The 23,326-nt window shown below is 41.4% G+C and overlaps 1 protein-coding gene across 1 annotated transcript in view; it reads right to left on the bottom strand.

Moving 5' to 3' along the window:
- Positions 1–23,326, bottom strand: part of nkain2 (sodium/potassium transporting ATPase interacting 2) — a 101,279-nt gene that overhangs the window by 18,073 nt on the left and 59,880 nt on the right. The window contains exon 4 of the mRNA XM_036549951.1: positions 8,595–8,795. Coding sequence (XP_036405844.1) covers positions 8,595–8,795 — 201 coding nt within the window. The remainder of the gene's footprint in view (positions 1–8,594; positions 8,796–23,326) is intronic.

The raw sequence follows: 23,326 nt of genomic DNA, 5'->3' as shown, positions 1-23,326 counted from the left end.
TCTGAATTGCAAAGTAAAAAATAAAAAAATGAAACATTTGTGAAACGCCATGATTCCAGCAAAACACATTTAGTTTCACCTCTTTCTCTGCTTTTCTCCTTCTCTCTCTTCAGCCCCTTACTATTCAGCCCTTTCCCTTTTTTCCCTGACCCCCACCCCCACTATCCCCCCCCCCCCCCTTCTTCCTCTGAGTGTCCTTCTCTTTCTGTCTCTTTCAGTTGTATTTATTGAATTCAATGAAACACAAGATTACATCAAAAGCCTTTGGGCAAAACAAACACAAATTTTTATCTGATTTTTCCTTGAATGCCATTTTCTCCTGCTTCGCCAATGAGCACATTATTTCCCCACCTAACCTTGACTACATTTACACATGCTGCTTCAGAGTTTGATTATTTCTCTGAGAAAAGACCTCTTATCAACAGCGATCTCACAGAGAACATCCACATGGCCGTACACCTACCTAAAGAACCACTCAATGTGTCTGAAATACACTTTTGGCACGCTGCCTTCTTCACGTTTGAGAGTCAGGCGTATCTCAGAACGACAATATCCAATACAGAAGGCAGTTTGGTGAAATGTTTGCATTTCCTTGTTTGATCTTTATGAAAATCTAGAATGTGGACATTTTATGAACTGAATTCCAGAAATTATTTTGATATATGTACCCAAGGACGTTTCTAGCTATTGAAAAGATCCGGGGCTAAGTCATGTTTGCCTGGGGCTTGTCTTTTTTTTTCTTTTGAAGGGAGAATGGCATCGGTAGGTTGGGGAGGTTATATCTACCTTTATAATAAATAAATATTATCACACCCTCGGACACTGCAAGTCAAGTTCTACTCTGTTACACAGTCTGTCTGTTGTTTTGCTATAAGCACCTCCTTTTTCAGGGTGAAAATATTTAGGGATAGGCTTAAAATATTCGGGGCTATAGCCGAATGATCTGACCTAATGACGGCACTGTATGTACCCCTCTTTTTAAACACTATTCTGAAACAAAAGCATAGTACACTTCTGAAGATGTTTTCTATTGAAAATTCCCTGATCGCTGTAATGAAGATCTGTGTATGGCAGGCAATGGTTGAACATGGTAAGCAGACAAAACAATGTTCAAATGCTGTGTTGAAACATAAACCAGTCTTTGCCTGTGACAATTCATTCAGGATAGCCATTATTTTCACGGTGTGTTACAGAGCCAGCCACATAACTCAGGTGACCTTGTGACAGTTCCACAGTTTGGTCCAGAGGCCCTGAGTGAATGTCTGCCAGCACAACAGTGTGGAAGTCACCATTCATTATCAGGGAATGTGACGTTTTTATAAAGAGAGCACAAACCACCCCTGATGTGGAAGGCATGTTATTACACAGTAGCATACAAATTATGATATCACAGAACCCTGCAGAAATGAAATTTGCATCAGACTGACAAAGATTAACATCACAATAAAGGACAGAAAAGCGGCCACTTAAAAGCGTCTTCTATCCTTTATTGATCTTATTTTTCAGGTCGCACTTCAATTAATTGCAGACCTCCAAAGAATAAAAGCACACCTCTGCAGCCACATTTCATTGACTGAGGTGTGCTCCAATAGCCTCAGGTCAGACCTGCTAATATCCACCTCTCAACCTGCAATCTTAATTGTGACAAGTGTAAATATAACCCCACCGACTCATCATTAAGCAGGCTAATGTTCATCAGAACGTGTTTCAGCAGAAGTGAGTGATGGGTGAGAATAGAGAACTGATAGAGAAGGACCTTGCTTTAATCTAGCGCTTAATGACCCCGTGCTAAGCTCTTTTCTAAACAATTACAGACACACTCAAGAACCGGACTAAATACATAACAAAAAAACACATTACCAAACAGACACCCATGTGTAATTAAACAAGGTCTGATTGATTATGAGTGCCATGTAAAATATTCCCATAAGCATATCACCATAGCTACGCTTAATAGTCTCATTTATTAAAGCTCTTGCAAGGTCTGCAGCAGTGACTGCTTTGTTCTGTGTTGTTTGGAAGCTGTGATGGAAGAGTTGAGGGCCACGGACTATAACAGCTGTCTTTTTTGTCCTTTTTTATTTATTTTTTTTTTTTTGCATTTATTTCCTTTTTTACCTGACTTTAATAGTTGCCAATCATGCATTTAACCCGCCGAACCCGTGTTGGGACGTGGGGTGATGCATGTACAATCCTCTGATACACATGCCTACCATAACTATTGTTCACACTACAAGTCCCACAATGCACCAGGAGGAAAATGCTGTTAGAGGATAGGCGCACCCTCCAGAGTTTATGTGAGTAACTCATAGGTGCCCACATGAGTCCCAGGGTATTGGCAGCAGAGCCACAATGGGGACCCGGGCAGACCAACCCGTCCCACAGTTTTCATATTCCTTCTAAAATCACATTCATGGCGCCAAAGGTCTAATGTGTAATGGTGACTGGAACAACTCTGGTCTTTAATCTGCACAGACAGCACACTAATACCCTGTCCCTGTCCAAGAAAGACCCTGTTGGTCTTCATGTCTTTAGGGTGTATACTAAAATAGCCCTCCTACTGATTACAGTGGCAGAATGGCACACACATATTCTTGAAAAACATGCCACTGTAATTTTTCCTTTTGGGCAATGAACTGTGTGAAATGCTACCATATTGTTGATTGTTTCCTAATCAATATGGTATGATTCCGATGATGTGGTACTCACACATTTCCTGGTTTCCTGTTTGGATGTGAACTATGTGGTTGCCGTGACCTTAGGGTGTGCTGTGCACAGCTTGTTTGCCTGTTCCCCTGGATGTATGGACCAGTTTGTCCCCCTCACAGAGGTCAATGTGAAGGTGTTACAGCCAGCAAGTGAAAACTAATCGCAATCAGCTATTCTTAACCTGATATATGACATTTAAGCGCAAGAAGAAGGTGTGGCCAGAGGCTGCTGTACAGTAATCCACAAGGGCTTTCTTCACCACATGGGTCTCCTTGTTTTATGGTTCATTGCCAGGAATCTGCTTCTAGACAGTAGAGCCTCCTCAGGGATGAAACACACTTTTACAGCAAGTGAGGCAAAGATAGAATATCTTACTCTATCCCTGCACTGGACTGTGAATACTCTCACAGAGGAGAGAGGGGTCACTCCGAGGCCAACAGTGTGACACAATTTCCTAATGGATTCCAGAGCTGTCTGAGCACTCCCGCAGTAATCCCACAATGCACTGCAGGAGCACCCTTCATCGGGCTTCGTTCTCATGCTTAATGATACACCCTTAATTCCAGTCTAATTCCCACAGAATGTCTCACAAACTGAGGAGTCCACTAGTTCAGTGGGAGTGCCTCATCCTCTTAAGCGCAAGTGGGTTTAAAAAAAGTCAGCACATTTCAGAGTTCTGGGGGTTACATCAGCTAAGCACTACCTTCCCTTTGTCCCATGCTGATGACATCACTGGCACAGTTGGCCACTTTCTCCTCAACACCCTGTCCCCACCAAACCACGCCCAGCTTCCACCAAGTAACAGTCCATCAATAAAGCCGAGACAAAGAAAGCATTGAATTACCATGAAAAATATCATCACTGGATTCATCTCAGTTCGCACCATGGGGTCCTCATTATTCCACATCTATATTTAATTACTTTCAAACCCAGGCTTTCCTTATGGTGTAATGAAGCATATATCCTAATGCCTAGCCTGCTTGTAAATGAACAAATGGAGTCGCCGAGTTAGTTTCGGCTTTGAGGGAAACCTCATTAACCGAAGCGATGTACTGTCGCTCAAACGCATTAAAAACCGTGGCAACGTAGCATGGGAGCCCTGAAGCTGCTCAAAGCTCACAGGCTGACAGTGAGGTAAAGGCACTCTTTTAGGTGCTCTCTCTGTGACGGCACACTTTGGGGCACTCTCTCTGTAATCCCTGTAATTATCTTACCATGAGGGCAGAGGAAGGGAGAACAGAACGAGCTGTCATCATTGTAGTTCAAACGGCGGGTCTCTTAACAAGGCACATTTTCATAGATATTACCGCATCAAATTAACCCCGAGGTTATTTTCATTAATACATATGAGATAAGAAATTATTTCTTAGGCACTCTGCATCCTGTCAAATGACTGCGTTTCAGAGTTAGAACAGACAGCTGAAATTTGTGGATCAGTTCGGTTCTTGTCTTGCTCAGGGGGGAGAAGAGGGCGCCTGTTGCCACGGAAAGCTGATCAAAGATGCACTTTTTCCTTTTGCACAAGATAATGACGGAGTCTTGTTTAGTCCTTCTGATTCCCCTATGCATAAACAAGGGCTTTCACTAGCTATCACAAAGGTGCCAGGCAATATTGACAACATTGATTACACAGCCAAACACAATTATATGATTTCCATTCACATCCATTTAGATGAGAGAAAAGGCTGATGTACATGATGCGACAGAACTGGACCATAATGCAGTTCTGCCATCACAGGTTTCCCAGCCTAATTATACAGTCTCCACTCCAACATCCAACGGGGAACAAGACTGCCGACACAAAGGCTTTGCGTCTGCTTGATCTGAACGAGTATCTCAAGTCAACGGCGCAAATTGACTCTAGTTTCCGTGATTAAACAGTGACAAAGATAAAAAACAACAAGGGCGACGTCGACGCGCGGGGGGAAACCGCTGCCAGGACTGCTGGGTCATTGTGTCAACGCGGAAACATTTCCCTTAGCGTCTGTTATCTGGCAGATGTATTGCGCGGGCTGACGGCTTGCTGTAAAACGCCGGCTGAAGACAGGGCCATCACTCAGGCTGTCAGAGCGCTCACGCCTGTAGCCCTTTTGCTCCCGTCTGACTCAGCAAGGAAAAACTGCCGCCGAAATGGGCCCCGATAACCCACAAGAGCATGCTGATTGTGCCCACAATCACACCACCTCAAAACAAGAACAGACCTGCTTCATCATCAAAGGAAAGAGCCAACCAGGTATATGCTGTCCAGGTAGACCAGGTATGTACTGACCAGGCAGACTAGGTATATACTGTCCTGGTCGACCAGGTATATACTGACCAGATAGACCCGGTACATACTGACCAAGCAGACCAAGTATGCACTGACAAAGCAGACCTGGTACATACCGTCCAAGTAAACCAGCTACATTCTGTCCAGGTAGGCCAGGTATGTGACAAGTAGGCTGACCAGGGTACAGCAGACATACTGATCTTGTTCGGCCTCTCAATTCTAATTCTGGCAACCACCTGTTCCTCTCAGTAGTGACAGCAATTGCAGATACTTCCTTCTCAGACAGCTCCATCTGAGTCTATTGCTAATCAGACACAATGAGGCAGCGGTGTGACGGTGAATCATTCTTTGCAGATCTGAGCACATATCTGCATATAACTCACAGCGAAGTCAACGAACATCTGCTTGCATTTCCTCCATCGTTTACAATTAATGTTCACTGGTCTTCAGAAATGACTGCTGCTGATTCTTTTACCGACGTTTGACTACACTCATAAGTATCTTCATAAAAGCCCTAAAATTCCTTTTACACTTACAGGCAGACTTTCAACTTCAGACTGTCAGATTATTTTCAGACACAGTCACCAGCAATTTAAGGATATTGCATTAAAATGTCAGAGAAACTACCAGATATGTTTAAAATTTTCCACAATATCACAATATTTTCAATAGAAAAATAAAAAAAACAGACAAAAAACTCTCAGTCATTGCTGCACCTGGAACTGATCTGTTGAGTTACTGATGCTTCATTATTCCTGGTTTAAAATTAGACGAATAATGGCTGCACTCAAAGAAAGCATTACACACTAGTCACAGATTACAAATCTGGTACACATGGTTGTTTCCTAATTAAGCCACTTTGAGGCTATCAGTGACAAGGGGAACTTGATTAAAGACAATATATAACCTTAAATGTATTCATATATTTACATTATTACATTACATTATTGGCATTTAGCAGACACTCTTATCCAGAGCGATTTACATCAGTTTCAGGTTTTTACAATGTTATCCATTTATACAATCTGGATATTTACTGAGGCATTTGTGGGTTAGGTAACTTGCCCAAGGGTACAGCAGCAGTGGCAGCAGCAAGGGTACAACCAGCAACCTTGCAGCTACAAGTCCTGCTCCTTACCACTAAGCTACACTGCCATTCATATCTAATACATTTATTATATTATATTATAAATATGTATATTCTGTAAGTGAGCACTATAAACTTTTACTAAAGAATGACTTGTTTTGGCTGAAATTTTATTTTGATTGGTCAAACACAGTCTTCATATTGCTAGTAGAGACAAAAGTTAAATGCTACAATAATATTGAATTCTGCCTGTTTTTTGTCATAGAGAAAAACTATAAGAAATCTTTACAAGACAAGTTTAGCTCAAAGGTTTTCTGACTTGGACATGTCTTGTCCCTTTCACTGTTCAGAAAAGACCATGATTCAATCATTGCCCCATTAATTGGCTGATCTGGGATCAGCCATTCTCCCAAAACTGTGGTGCTAGAACAGCTCCTCTGTTTAGTGACACAGTGTTATTGCATTTTACTTAAGCATGGCTATCCTTGCAGTGAATCCAGCACACAATCTCTGATCACATTTCTTCTTTGTTTTTGAAACACATTCTGTACTTATTGCATTAAAGATAGAGCTCTGCATACTGTGCATAAAAACCTACTGCAACTGATAACAGAGGGAATAGTTAATCTGGTTTAAAATATAGAATATGCCCTGGGTTGTACTGCTGTATAAATGACAGCCCCATTATCTCAAGTTTTTAAATTAGTTTTATTTGTACTTTAAGACTACATAAATAAGGCATAATCCACCAGGCACTGAACTCATTGTCTTACCGCATTTTGTACAAGTATGATGCAACATCTATATGACATGCCACAGTGAGAGTGAGGGGGGGGGGGGGGGGGGGGGTGAAAAACTATATATATATATATATATATATATATATATACACACATACAAAAACTACACCTTTTCATATGCAAAATGAAATAGTGAGATTAAAAATTGGCTCGGCCTTTCATTTTTGTCCTTGAAAGATATGAAGGACATTGCACATTGTTGCAAATTGGAATATAAAATTTTGCAGGAAGATAAACTCGACAAAGCCCTTGCTTTAAAAAGCTTTAAAATCTTCTTAATGCATGCATTAAAACCTGTGCAAACCAATACAAAGCTTTTTTATGAGTTAAGTATAGAGTTATGTATTTCAGTTTTCTCGAAGACCATTCCAGCTCCACTTTTCTCTGTCTCTCTCACACTCTCATATATAGATATAGATATAGATATGTACATATAACTGTGTGTATACCTATATAATGTACATTTATATATGTTGCATTTACAGTATCTACACCACAGTATATGCAATATACTAGTGCATAAGAGGAAAGTGTAGCATGTAATGATGTCTGGGGGCAAAACCAATGTATAACATTGAATTAAGGATGTCAACAGAACAATCAGTTTCAGGCAGCTTCTGGTGTTTTATGACTTGTTTGACAAGAGCATAAATAGGGTGAGGAGGGGGAAATCAGCGAATCAGTCATGAGGTTTAAGTGAGAGTTCACAGACAGTGCCGCGAGTAGAGTAGAGTAGTGCCAGCACAGTATCTCACACGCAGGCAAGGTAATCTCTGAGGGGATCCGCACCAGATCCTGCACTATAATTTACTCAGCAAGACACTAAGATGTGTTTCATAAACACTGCGAAGCATACATTAAGCCCATGTGAAACATGGCAGCGCACAGCTAACCCATCCACTCCGTGTGCGATCCCATGGTCTATAATTATGATGACAGATAAAAAGGAGAGACACACAGGCAAAACCCAACCCGGTAAGACTCTCTGCAAACCCATGTAGCACTTCGCACTTTTACTCTATTACTCCACAGCACATAAGGAGGTTCAGAACCAAGTGCACAAACACAGTGAAACCCAGCAGCCCCGGTCGTCTCGTGTAGAAAGATGTACAGCATTCTCATCAACTGTGGGAGTTTCAAAACAGCTTTTTACAGTAGAATGCCCTTGAACTCACCATTGTTAAATTATTTCTATCTGGAAATTGCAGTACCCATGAGGTGCTAAGGAAGCATGTATATTTTGTTACTTGGCTAAAAAGCACACACATTTTTGATACAAGCCAGCTGTTATAAGTCACTTGGTAAGTGGCAACAGCTTCTTGCAAGTAAATAGTTTTCTATATAAAAGGGAACAATTCTGGTTGATTTAGTGAACATATAAGGACTATAGAATACATAGGGACTACTATGTATACATAGTCGGGCAGTAGGGATAGGTTGCTGAATCAGATTGGTTATTAAATTACAGCTTATGTCAACAACTCATTTTCTGATAGAAACTGTTTGGGTTTAATAAACAAGTATACACAGCATAAGAGGCTCCCCACCTTGGAGGTGGGGAAAGATTTGCATACTTAATTCTCTTCTATATACACTTGTGATTAAGTTAAATATCTCTGTATAAAAGCCCACAGACATTGCTGTGAGAGAGTGGGGTGAAGCCAGTGACCTAGTGGAACAAGGAGGAGGATGAGGATGAGGAGGAGGAGGAGGAGGAAGATGCACTTACCGCCAGGATGATCTGCAGCGAGCCGTGGGCCACCTCCACATACTGGTACTCCAGCATGCAGCCGGAGATGCTGATGTAGCGATGGTCCTCGGGCGCCCAGGAGGGAGGCGGGGTCACCGGGGTAACCCTGCACCCGGGGCCGTTCTCCATCCACCAGGACCGGTGCATGGAGAGGTTAAAGGTCATGATCAGGTCGGTGTCCTGTGGGCAGGAAAGCAGACGGCTCAGCCACCACCACATGCGCCGGCATGTCAAAAGACCCGCACTGCCTTTCAGCAGAAAGAGTTCAGTATCCAAGCATTTGGCCTGTGAATGTGGAGTTACTACTATTATGTCTGAGGCTTATTACAGCTCTGCCTTAATGATGTAGGTCAGACTGCGAGCACTTAAGAGTATTCTCATCAAGCTAAAACCTGTCTGCTGGCAGGGAGCAGTGGCTGACTGAGTCAAACATGATCTCATCCTCCTTTTTACCCTACAGAACAGTAAGAGAAATAACTGCATCTAAGCAGTTTTCTTTATTAAAATGTGTTAAATGTGAATCTCTGTTGTAACTATGATCACATTCATGACGTTTGCTCTTAAAACTCATCCATCATCCTGGTAAAAAATCCATTGGACTAGTGCTTCGGTAGCGTTTTATCATTAATCATTTTAAAAGCTTTGCTTAACATATTGCAACACAATTATTTATGCGGCTTCTTTCCCGGCATCCTAGAGAGCTATTCATTATGGGGAAAACAGAAGCACACGGAAAGCAAAAAATGAGCAAACATGTATTTGGCTTTTGCATGCCATTAATTCTACAATCAAGTGGCGTGAGAAATCCCATTTCTCAAATCCTAGAACTGCACTCTCGTGTTCCATTTCCGGCACTAGCACTCAGAGAGCCGGCACAGGGAAGCGTTTGTAATGCTGCAGGTCATTTGAGTGAAAGCCAGTTACACAAGCTGAGGATTATCCCACTCTGTTTTGGAGAGAAGAGTGCATACACTTACTCTCAAGCAGATTCTAACTAATGTGAGAGAAAAAAAAGTTACCTTAGCAGCCTGGTGCTATCATTACAGGACTGGGCTGTAATCCAAGGTTTGCAGGTTCATGTCCCTGGCAGTTGTTTTTTGCACAAGCTACATAGCACACATTCTTTCAATATCCAGTTTTCTCAAAGGCTATGGAAAACCATGAGGTATGTTGTAAGTTCCCCTAAATGAGGGCGACTGAATAATGATTAATAAATAATACGACATTCAAATACAATATCAACAGAGCTCAACAAAATCACTGTTTTTCACACTCTTCCCACAGCCTTTTATATGCTGCATTAAGTCTGAATAATTTGCAAAAAATTAGCATGATCTTCCTCTCCCAGGGCATACATCACAACCACACTTTTATTGCTACAATCACATTGTTTTGTTAAGACCAAAATAGCTCTTGCTTAACCCTGTGGATAGCTCCCACTAAGATGTGTTTTTGCAAGAGTGAATGTCACCAGTCCAGTCTCTGTTTTTTTGTGTGACCTAAAGGGATTTGTCAGTTTCTTTCTAAAACAGCGGCAGTGATTTGCATTTAAAAACAAGGGCTGGTGTAGTGTAGTTCTCAGCCCTGTGAATACTACATCAATCAGACATTTTTCAATGTATATCCCAAATAGGACCTGTAATTGGAATAGGTTGCTTAATCTGGTCAGTTAATAAACTACAGCTTAAAGAACTATTTGATTTGAACATGCAAGCAACATTGCCCCAGCACAAGAGGATCATTTTTCATAGTAAGATGTACCAGGAGGTTTCAATGAGTTTGATAGTTCAGATAAACAGACAAGACAAAGACACTTTCTATGACCCTTACCCTAACTCTCTGTGAGACTTTACCGTACTGAATGAGGTCAGTACGTGTCTGGAACATCAGTCAGGTGTTCCAACTTCCCACAGACAAGGCAAATTCACTTTCAAACTGATCGCAAAGGTAAAAAGGTGATGACTGAAGGGCGGACCATGAAGCCACTCTGCTGTTGCTTCTACTTTACCATATTTAATATTTTTTACAGCACTGCTTTTAAATCAGGCGTGCAAGGAGTATCTGCTGTCCAGATAAAAAAAAACAATCCGTCACTCATTAAATCACAAGAATGGATGCTTTCCCCAGCGCTGTTCCATTGAAAGCACAGCAGGGACACCCGATTGGCTGACTCCTTTACCATATTCTCATATTCACTGTGACTCAGCATACCCCTAAACCCATGAATATTTGCTGTGATGTTACAGTTGTTGCACACATTGTGCTGATATAACACCTATTTACACTTAACCACTGAAGTAAGGGCTGGACATGAAAATGAGGGGTTGAAAGTGTAAACGGCTACCAATGAATGCCAGGTGGAACTGCAAGTGAGGCCCTTACACAAGGAAGCCGGCTCATTGGAGATAACTACGGGATACAGGCTTTGCTATATCAGAGATGCCCTTGTTTAAGCCAGCTGTTTTTCACTTCAATATTTTTCTCTGCGGTGCTTTTGTTTGTGCCCTTGGAGTTTTCCGTTTTGAACGCAGGGATCAGCTATATGTGGTAAATCGCACAATGTTCCACTTCTACAGCATGGAAGACAGAAAATGAGACTTTGTGCAGCACTCAACCGCTGAGTGTGTGATATTATTGCCTTCCTTCTCTTTGCAACAGGCTGACATGCCAAAGGCTTTGTGTTTCTACATTGTTTTGCATGTAGAGGTTTTTTCAAGTCCCAGAACGAGATTAGTATTTTCCATTAAGATTAAAATGAGAAAGGAATTGAGAGCATTTTGAACTGAGAGAGAGCATTTTGATTCAAAAGCTTCCTTTCAAAGTAACTGCAGTAAGCAATTCAAATATTGAATTTCTTGAAATTCTAAAGCAAAAAAATGGAGTAAATCTTCTTCAATGCATGAACTCTCAGCAAAACTTTGTTAGTGGTCTGCCCATCTGTTGTTTTCAAGGTCCCTCTGCTTGTACTCTTCGGGATGAATGCAATTTCTGCAATAGAAAGTGAGAGAGTGGGAGAGATAGAGAGAGAGAGAGATATAGATAGATAGATAGAGAGAGAGAGAGAGAGAGAGAGAGAGAGAGGAAGAGAGAGAGAGAGAGAGAGAGAGAGAGAGGGAGAAGGAGACAGGCAAAGAGAGAGAATATGGCTGGCAATAAAAGAAGGACACAGATGTTCTACTTTAAAGGCAAGATACATTTCTCATTCTTTTCATGGAGCAAGAGAGAGAAAGTCCCAGCAGAGCACCAAAAGAGATCAGGAGAGGCTTTTGTGGCTTTTAACACTTCAATACCAACTTACAGAGAAGCTTAAGAGGAAGACAGCTGAGACAACAGCATGAGAGGCTGCCTTTTCTCTTTTCTCATGCTCTCAAGTGAGACAGTAGAGATGCACATCTGCAATAGGCATCTGTATTATTATTATTATTATCGTTATTATCATTATTATTATTATTATTATTATTATTGTTATCATTATTATTATTATTATTATTAATCAATTAATCAATCACAGCGCTCTCAGAACATACACAAACACACATTTTCCAAGAGCATCAGCATCGATGCATCTATAATTTATGGAAGAAGGTAGCTGATCAGTGGAGGTGGGTGTGAATGCACAAATTTAAAGGAAAATGCTCTCATGTTGACTGAGAAATGACTAAATGCTCTAAAACAGTTCAGATTCATTTCTCTCTTTAGGGCTGAATGAAATAATCAGATCATGAAGCTAAATAAGTATTATCTACATTTATGTACTGAATCTTGCTACTTTACTGACCAGAGGGAAAAGGAACATAGAGACATAATCAGAGAAACATTTGACTAATAAATAGCAATTACACAATTTGTCTTCAGCAGTATATTTAATTTAAATGTGACTTAATTTTTGTCAAAGTTTACACCAAATACATGACTTCAGCTGCTGTTCAACGATTACAGATGAATCGTACAATTTACATGTCATATGAGGATATTTGTTGAGTACCCTGCCTTTATAGGAATTACTGATCAATTACTGATTAAGAATCAAGACTATATAGTAAGGACAGACTCATTCCTATGCTAATACTATTTCAGTAATCCGCTAATAAGAATCAAGCAATCAGCTTATAACAATCAGTTGGGTTTCGCTCACATGTAATAAAACACTCAAAGCAGTGTAATGGCACATAATGAGCGAACAAGGCTGTTAAGAATTTGCAGTTTGAATGTGAATCTTTAAATGCCACAGCTCATAGAAAAAATGACACAGTTCAGCTGAATGCTTGGATAACAGTCACCATGGCAGAAAAGAAGATATCACCTTCTGCCAATATGAAAAGACCTTACTATTATAATGACCATTTTGAGTATTAACACAGGATGAGCTTGAAGGATGAAGTAGACATTAACCTAGTGCAAACTGGCAATGCATCTATGGTTGAGGAGAACCTCAACACATTGGACAAACTGTCAGTGACTGAACTGTGCAACTGTACACTACACAATGCCAAATATTGAGACACAGAATTAACAAGTCAAGTGATTTTTTGTTTGAAAGAAGTTAGTTAAGGACATTAACTGCACTTAACAGCAATAGCAATTCCATATTTGAGGGATTCAGCTAGGGTCATTTCTCAGTTTAATGGGTGGAGAAAACATACGTCAGAAATGTCCATTTAATTTACTCATTTGTCACACCACTTATAAGAATCAACCACTTACTGTATACGAATCAAATTGTCCTGGATGGATGCAATCCTTGTAAGTGGTGTGCACTAGATATAGTAGCTTTGTGGATGCATACAAAGCATTTAGGCTTCACTTTGAACATGCTGTACTATTTATTTGCTCTAATTTTCTGTAATAATGTATTTATTTAGTGTAAGGCCATCATAAACAGAAAATAATGACTCATATGAGCAACTGGATGTAATAGGCTTTCCATTGGACCTGATTTAATGCCATCTTCAGAGCTTTGTTTAAAAAGTGAATAAGCATTAATGATTAGAATTCTGAAGCTCTGTGTTTTAATGAGGAAGAGACAGAATGGTTTCTTTGCCTCACAGAGGGACATGAACACTTGCTTGTTATATCAGATTTTTATACCATTTAGGCCATGACCTGAGAAATCCTTCTCCCCTCAAACAACCTGCCTTTTCACACTGCTGCACAGACGGCGGGAATAAGCCTATGTGTTGTATTCTCCAAGGCGCCAGCACCACATGTGATACAGCAATATCCATTATGCACAAGACATGATTGATCCTTACAGTTTCAGGACACAGCCCGTCACCATGAGCTATGCACCCTCTCTTTCCTCGCTGATGCTTGGAGTAAAATCTTTAAATTGAAACACAAACCTTTACCAAATAAATATGCAGATGGTCATCTTATGTCTGCAATAACTGGCATCTTAGCATTACAGACAAATTAGAGTATAAGCATTATTACATATTTATTACTTCTTATTGCCATTATTAGTGCCTTGTTCTCTTCAAGCATGAAGAAACGTTAGTTCTGCCTTTTAAAGATTTTTACCTCAGTAGTTGGCTTAATATGAATCTAACACATCGCCTTAGCTGCGGAAATCAACAAATGATTATATCACCAACACCTCTCTTTCACAGGAAAACAGATATGAAAATGTAGCTGTGGTTCTGACTGTAAGAGGGGTAGAAATTCTTCATCTGGAGGATAAAAGCTTAATTTAAGTCAATGCAAAAAAAAAAAAAACTAAATAAACGAATAACCCCCCTCCCACAATTCTGGCATGTTGTTTAGAACACTCACATCAACAGGTTAAAACCAATTCATTCACATCAAAGACTATGTTGTTGACAAATCTTTAGATGATTGATCAATCAGATCAAACAACTAAATACTACAATTATAATACATATCCATGTATAATATTAGATATTATATTCCATATAGACCAAATATATTGGACCTCTGACAAAAATATCCACATGGAGGAGATCTGTTGTGTTGGTCTTCCAGCTGCGGCACAAGATACAATTCTGCCGGTTTAAGAGTTCTGTCTGCTTACAGGACCATGAAATTAGCTCATTTAGTCAAACTGAATTAATTTGGTGCTATTAAAATAATAGCAGACAGTGCCATACTGCTGCAACAAAACCACGGCTAATCAGAAGACAACTAACCCCCTCTATTTATCCTAAGAGAAAGCCTCCCTTTGTTTCTGCAATGCGTCTGTCAAAGAAGACACGGTAATTCCATATAACCATCCTCAGACAGGGAGTAGTTACGCTTATAAATATAACTACTCCTCTGAATATTCAGACATAAAGGAAAAAAAACACCTCCTTGCTATTTCATCAAACAAACAAAACTGGTCCTTTCCTCTCTAAGCTAAGTCATCTTCTCCAATGTTTGTGAGAATGGGACATAGTCATTTAATTACAGGGTGACAGGGCCAGGGACAGGCCACCTGACCAGGCTGCGTTCAACTGATGTGTGGTGATGGAACCAGCTCAATATCCTTGATGTCAGAGTAGTCAATCACTTTTTAGATCCCAACACAGTGTTTTGTAGTCTCCATATATTACACAGTTTGAGGTCTTACTCATCCTAAGATTCTTTTGAGACGCGGAGCTTGATGATGGGGTATCATCTTAAGCAGGGGCACAGAGAATGTAAATCTAGAAGTAGGATATACTTGGACAGATCCACATGGAGTGTATCTGCTTTTCTTGTTGGAGCTCTTAAGTACCTAACGAGACTGAAGTGAAAGTTCGATGACTTCTTTCTCCTTTTCCAATTCATCACTACTACAGCTAATCGTATGATAACTGGTTGAATGTTTAAATGTGGTTAAATGTTAACTCCACCCTTTATCCATCCCTCGTGCATCTGATTACTTTGGTATACCCCTCCCTCCTCCTCTGCCTCATTCTACCAGCTTTCTGCCGCCATCTAATGGGAATCTGATATCAGCCACCACGCCCAAAGCTTAAGCTTGACAGATAAGCATTCTGACTGGCAGATCCACCAGAGGGCAGGGTCAATGCCACACAGCAAAAATAAAAAGGATTCATCTTCACTTTCATGTTGACATGTAATTTCCTGACTGAAACATTTGTTTTTAAAAATTTTACTAAATTACCTCTTGTTCATACTTTTCAAGGTGGTGCTACAGAGACGCCCAGCACAATGTGACATTTGTTTAACTGTGGCCCCACCAGGACAGTAGTTGTGCTATTTAGTGGTTGATAAAATATTCTGTACTCTGTAAAATTCTGTAAGGTAAATCCTTCCCAAAAAGCATCAAACCAATGGTTAGGTATGATGAGACTAAAATGATTAGTGCTTAAATGATTAAAACCCAATCTGCTGGAATCATTGGACCCACCCAAGAACACAATACCATTTACAGCGCCGATTTTGTCTAGGCTTTCTCCAAAGAAAAGCACTGATGCAAATAAAAAATCAAGCCATCACCTCCAGGGCTGTAATATGCAATTACTGTGTGGGTCACATTTTTCTTTTTCTCTGATCTCCATGATTAATATGATATCCCCACACAACTCAATTTCCTCAGTCCTCCAGGTCCAATATAACACCAGCTTTTACAGGGGCTATATCAGCACTTAAGGTGTAACTTTTAATATATCAGAAAAATGGTGTAAAATTGCAGTCTCTGAATCAGAGGGCCTTGAATCAATGTCTGTATCAGATACAGCCCTGAGTCACTCTGCGACTTCCACTCCAGCAAGAGCTGCAGCATTGGAAACAGGCATTGAGAAAGCTATTCAAGCTGCACTCTCAGACGACTTCATTTCTATAACCATACGGAGGAAAGCCCGTGGAAATGAGAAAAGCAATGATCAATCACCGTTCTCAAAATGGAGAGACAGTGCGCCATAGCGGCGCTAGTCAGTAATTAAGAAAGCCGCGTCCCGCTGTGCTTGTGCGAGTGTGCGAGAGACTGACGCTTCTTTGGAGCAGTCGCTCAGATGGATGTAACAAATTACATAGTGCTTTTTTTTATTTAAGCGACATTATAATGAGATTGTTTTCCACATGCTGTTTCTATGCCAGTGTGGTTTATGAAATACGGGGAATGTTTTCAGTCTGTGCTGCTATTTCTTCATAATCCATGGGATGTGGTCGATTGCCTTTCTCAACAAAGATACAAGACATGCAAATAATGTGTGAAATCATAGTGAATGGTATAGCGGTCCTAAATGAGATGGCGGGGGGGGGGGGGGGGGTGGCAACAGGGGGACCCACTGTGACAGCAACTCACCCTAACGTATCCCATGTGCAGTCAGCGTAGGATCAGAACAAAGGAGGAGCTGTGAGATCAAGCGCCCCGCATCAAACCAAAATATCAACACGCCCCGCCCACCCTTCCATGGCTCTCTCCCATGATCCCGCGCTCCGAGACACGTGGTGTCTCGTTCCAGATAAAGGGAGCAGGGCAGAGGCAAGAGAGGGGGCGGATCAGAGGATGAGATCAGAAGGCTGTCATTGTCAGCGTGTGCCGCTGATGAGCCGGGTGCCGAGGACAGGGAGAGAGTGTGGGCTACGCCGTCTGTGGGCCACTCCGTCTGTGCCGGCTTCTTTCACAGCAAGAGTGAAGGGGCACATTAAAATGTTAGGCACAGTTGAGTAATGAATCATATTTCCCTAACACCCCATATGGCTGTGAGAGATAGCCATACACTGATACAGTGCTGGAGACTATATTATGCTTCTGAATTGCCTTGTGTTGTTCTGTGGTACTCAAGCCTTGTATGGGACTGTAACGGCGACAGGGACAGCAGCTGAGAAGAGATAAACAACGACGACAATGCGAACAAGGTGATTATTCTCTTATTCCCAGATACCCTGTCAACCTACACAAAAAACACCTGACACAGAATGACATGAGAAATCTATTGAAATGTTTCATTTCTGTCCCTTCCCACACTAAGTGTCCCTTTATTAGCTTTCCTGGTCCTGACTGAATTCTCAGTAGAGTTGCCTAATTCAAGCATTCTGGAGAAAAAGCTGAGCAAATGAACCATTACAATGAGTGGAGGGCATCTGCAGAGACAAATAACTGCATGGTTTCAGACAGAAGGGAGTGCAATCAAGCACAGAAAGGGGGGGGGGGGGCAGAGTGTTTCACTGCAGAAGCAGGTTAAATGGCGGTCCAGTGGGTATTTCCTGGGCTATGCAGCCCTGGTGCTGTCATTACTGCTGCAGCTTGGTGAAGACTGGGCCTGCTGGATCCTGTCATATATAATCAGTGGCTTGGAGTGAGCTCCTCAAGGTTAAAAACTCGCACTCAGGAGCAATTAGACAAGATTCACAAGCGAAGCTTCTGCAACCCTCGACTTTGTCTGCAATTATACCTGCTGCACAAGATAACCCAAGCCAAAAATACAATACAGAAGGTTTTCTGGTCACCTCGTGTCACGTCTAACCCGTATCCATGACACCGGACTCAGGCAACTGTAAGAGAAAAGCTGTGAAAACAGATCAAAAGCAACAGGATCCTGTTTAGCTCCTTGAGAGATTTCCTGGTAACACACCAGGTGGCAAGTCATGCCAATAGAACTTGCAGGCCTGTCTGAGGCCATTCCTTACACGTGGGGGATGGGGAGGTGTGTCAATAGACTTCTATGATAAGACTCAGTTCTAAGTGGCAGATGCCTAGCAACATGTTGTAACTGGTGTCCTTTCGATGTATGTGGAGACAAATACCTGGTAATCTTACATTATTGGCACTTAGCAGATGCTCTTAGCCAGTGCGACTTACATCAATTTTTACAACATTATATGTTTTTATAGCTGGATATTTACTGAGGTACCTTGCCCAAGGGTACAGCAGCAGTGCCCCTCATGGGGAATCGAACCAGCAACCCTTTGGTTACGAGTCCTGCTCCTTAACCACTATGCTACAATGTCGCCTCTGTCGTCTTTAAACAGTGTAAAATGGGAAGCAAAATCCTTCGGGGAACTGTGCCAAATACCCAAGGTTTGTGATGAATGTTTTTCTGCAGCCCCATTTATGAGAGGTGGGCACTCCCTGTGTCATAATATTTTACTGCGGTGTTGGAGAGCTAAAATGAAATCAAGAAAGTCAAACACTCCATTAATACTCCAGTTAGTAGGTCCTGATGAGAACTCCATTAAGGTCTTGTGTGGAATTCAAACACATTTTCATGCTGATAAGAGGCTTCAAAGGAAACATTTTTCAGCCCCTAGTCTTGAAGAGTGAATTTCTAATAAAGATATTTTCAAGTTCTTATAATAGTATTCAAATTTGTGTATTGGGGATTCACAGAACTTTTTTCATGAGTGTCTTTCGCCTTGATTGCTCTAGCAACCCACAGAAAGTGGTTTGAATGAAAGCAGTCAAGAATGTCTTTCTATAGCCCCATGGTGCACAGATTGAGAGATAGTAATAATACACAGAGATGTAGTGATAGCAGACATAAATCCAGCAATAACAATGGAGTGGCAGTGATAACAGATAGAGAGTTAGCAATAAAATATAGTGATAACAGATAGGAGATAGTAATAACAGAGGGATAACAATAAAAGATGGAGAGGATAGTGATAACAGATAGCGATATCAAAGAGACAGTGGTAACAGATACACAGGTAGCGATTACAGATAGCATTTACCAGATAGAGATATATAGCAACGACAGAGCGATACCATATAGCGAAAACATATAAAGACAGCATAACCAGATAGCGTTAACTAATAAGGATAACTGAGTCCGTTCACTGTTAATTTTTTTCTACCGTGCTTGTGGTCTACTCACCAGGAGACTTAGTCCACTACACATGCAATACAATTCGACCATATGAGTGCTATGGTAAACATGATAAATATCATTCATACTCATTAAACACATTTATATATAACAGAACACATAGCACTTGTCCCAAAACAGCCATTCCTCCCCATCTTTAAACAGAATAGAAAATACCTTACCGAGAATTCAACAAAAATCAACCCTTTGTGAGTTACCAAATTTTTCCAGCGCAACGCTTTTATTGAAGGTTCCAGCAATGTTTGATATTATGAGATGCACACCTTTGTTCCCTACTGCAAACTCACTCTGAATGCGGTACCAGTCTTTGAAGAGGCCACATCATCTGTGAACACAGGACTGGCAGATGTTTGATAAAAAGGCCACAGTCAAGAATTCCAGCTAAATGTCGTACACACCGGTGCAATAAACAGCCAGCTGATCTGTGAGACCCAATCTGGCTGCATGCAATGTCACAGTATGAGCATAGATATCCACACAAGGGAACAAACACATGGTCCTCCAGAGTAAAACCAAACTCTGTTCTGAGATGAAGTGCGCCACTGTCGGCACAGCACGCAGTTGTCGTCCTTTGTTCCTCTGTCACATCCTTCAGGGGACAAAGCCCTTTCATTTTCCCTTAACAATCAGTGATTATGAACAGGACTGACCCACTGGGGAAAAGGGGGGGGGGGGGGTCATGAGGTCGGGGCCCCACTCCCCTTGCCTGGCACAAGCTCAAGCTGCTGACCCAGACACAGCTCCCACTGGAACGGGGTCTGAGGCCCTGGGCAAGTGATTACAGATGGAAGAAACGAATATAACGATGCGCCGGATTTGGCCTACACCTCATCGACCTGTGAAGTTCAGAACTAGGCGCCCGTGGCCATTAGTTTCACAGGGGTGATGCTGTGACTTTTGTCACCTGCGAAAGTTCTCCTGACAGCCGGGAGACAATAAATAAATCTGCCCCAGTTCAGACACACACACACACACACACCCGGACAGACACACACACAGACATGCACACACACACACAGAGGCGTGCACACACACACACACACATGTATTAGAATAAGCGGAAACTGGGTCAGGTGGATTTCACTTCTATGCTGGGAGTACCATTCTATCTGAAAGAAAGATGAGTTTTATGAGCTTTTATTGATCCCGGGAGACTCTCTTTTGCTTGGGCCTTTCGCGGTTCAGATGGTGACCGTCAGAGCAGACCCGTTTCATTTCCCTGATTTAAGGCTGCGAGGCCGCGGGTCAGCGAGACCCTCCAGCTGCACAGCCCGCGCCCGGCTCGAGTGGGACACTTTGGCGCGTGGCTCGTCTCACACCCCTCCGCCTGCCGTCCGTCAGAGGCCCCGGGCTCTCCTCTACAGACGGGCAGGGATCCGGGAGCCGTGCCAAAATAACAGCCTCCTCTAGAAGCAGTGATGGATCAACACAGCAGCCAGAGCTGCAGTGGTTTCAGCGGCTTGGTGGCAGGCCAGTAGACACGCGCTCATTGTTTCATGCTAAATGCGTTGTGTCCGCCGTTCAGCTGAGTTTTTGGGAGTGTGGGACATTCACGTGTGTGGTGAGGCTGAGGGTGCGGGTCAGAGGTGAATGGCAGCAGTCAAATACAGAACCCTGCAGTGATTAAGTGAAGGAAAACTACACGAGGAGATTCAAACAGCATTTATGTACGTCTCTATACAACACATATACCTATCAACACATTTATACACATTTTCACTTAAAACTGCCTTGACTAACACCATGCCAATAGGTTCCTTGCAAGCAAAAAATGTGTAAACTAACAAAGTGATGCAGGTTATTAATAAATTCCAAAAACATTTCTGAAATACATCCCTTATCATTTCCGATTTGACAACACCATCACCTTGAATATCATGTTACAACAAGGTCGAAATGTAGGCTTTAACATCCCCAAACTAGATTTGGTATTCACAGCCAGCTGCAACATACAGTCACCTACTGGGTTAAAAAGGGTTACAAGCCAGCCAGCAAGCTACTTAGCTAAATTTATTTTCAGCCAGTAGGCTAGCCAGCTAATTATCAGATTCCAACCCATAAAATATACAGTAGTAATGAAATAAATGTTGTCTGAGTAAAAAAATAAATAAATAAACATTAAGTATTTATTCTCCATATGTTATTAGAAACACCTTTTGACAAAATGAAGCCAATTTCTGTGACATCACCTCACAAAAGCTGAAAAAGCATGACTCCAAAATCTACCCAAATGTTTCCTAAATTCTTGGATATACAGGTTGCGTCCACTTTCTAAAGATGTATTTTAATGTTCGCTGTTAATGTCTGTTTCAAAGTAAACCCAGCAGCTCAGGTTGCTCGTTTTTCTCTTTCCCAGGAGAGCAGAGCGCTGTTGCTTCTGCCACCATGAAGCCCTCGTGCTTCCAATGCCAATGATGGCGGCTGTGAACTTAAGTGAACCTAACACAGGTCTGCCCAGTAAATAGGCCCAGTGCATACAGTTGCACTCGAATTATACCGCAAACAAGTGGATATTGATTTGCTCTCAGTAACACCGCTTTCTTTCATAAAGCCGGACCGAAATAGAACAGGGATTAAAAGTGCAAAGCACCCTCCCGGTGCCTGGAATTTCAGTATGATAGGACATCTACTGTAACACTGTTGGTAAAATCTACTCCTCTGTAAAAATAAACAAACAGCTCATTCTCCGTCACTCTTACATAAGCTATGAAGTGCTGCACATTTGACTTCCTCTTCAATTGCAGGGAATTGCTGCTGCCATTGTGTGTGAGTGTTTGTCTAGTGTGGCGTCTGCTTACAGTTACATAAAGCTATCACTCAACATAAGCCACAGAGAGAAGGGGCTGCAGCCTCCAAAGCTGAAAATGGTGATTGAAAAATTATACAAATGGATTCCTCACATAGCCAATGTAAAAACAGACACAGATCATATAAATGCTTTTTTGTATAAAAATTGGTCACTTGCCTTATCTTAACAGCTAACTGTTAACTGTTAAGTCTCACACAAAAGTAATGCTCATTGGAAAATACAGGGAAAATGTTTTCAACATATCTTCAGATATTTGTTGTTTATTTCATACTGCTGAAAAATGAGTTATGGATGGCTCAACCACCTTCAGTCCAAATGGAAAATACAAGCCAGGCCAACAAGTACCATACGGCTCCATCTGGACAGTGTTATCACAGTTAGAATGGTTCCAGTGCCAGCAGTTCAAGTCCAGTTAAGTAAAAATAGAGGTTTTCTGTTTGCCTCATTAACTTTAAAATAGTTTGGTAATTTAAATTTGGTTCATAAAAGTTACTTAAACAAATAATGAGACCTAATACTGATTTACAACTAATGACCACCAATGGTAATCAATAAGTTTTATTTTGGTTATTACTCAGATGATCAATACATACGCAAGGAGTCACGTTGCCAATCTTTTTCTCTTAGTGTGCCTACCAACACCCCCAAAAACACATTACTTGAAACATCAATCAACCACATGTATTCGCCTCCACAACAAAAATCTACGTTTGAACCCAATCTGCTGCTTCCAGAGAACATAAAGACTCGTTTCCAAAGAAAATATTTTGTCAGAGAAACAGCAAAAGGCAACACAGCAAGCATATTTTAAAGTCATGCAGATCTTGTGCCACTTTGAAACCAAAATAAAACAGCAGGTTTGCTTAGATTTCACAACAGAAGACACTCGTGTAAAGCACTGGCCCCATGCTAGGAGCCAGCCATACACAACACAACCTTATAATATGCCCCTGGGTGTACAAATGCAGTAATACACACAACCTTAAAACTGCATGCAAGTTTAATATTTATATCACTTGCTAAATTATTAAATGCTAATTATTTCAAAGCATGCAAAAGCCACTTTTATCATCAAGGGACTTCATAAACCCCAGAGTAATTTCATATGCTTGAGGAAATCAATC

The sequence above is a fragment of the Megalops cyprinoides genome, chromosome 17, assembly GCF_013368585.1.
Source record: "Megalops cyprinoides isolate fMegCyp1 chromosome 17, fMegCyp1.pri, whole genome shotgun sequence".
NCBI lineage: Eukaryota > Metazoa > Chordata > Actinopteri > Elopiformes > Megalopidae > Megalops > Megalops cyprinoides.
Note: the sequence above shows the minus strand (reverse complement) of the source record. Positions and strands in the feature narration are given on the sequence as shown.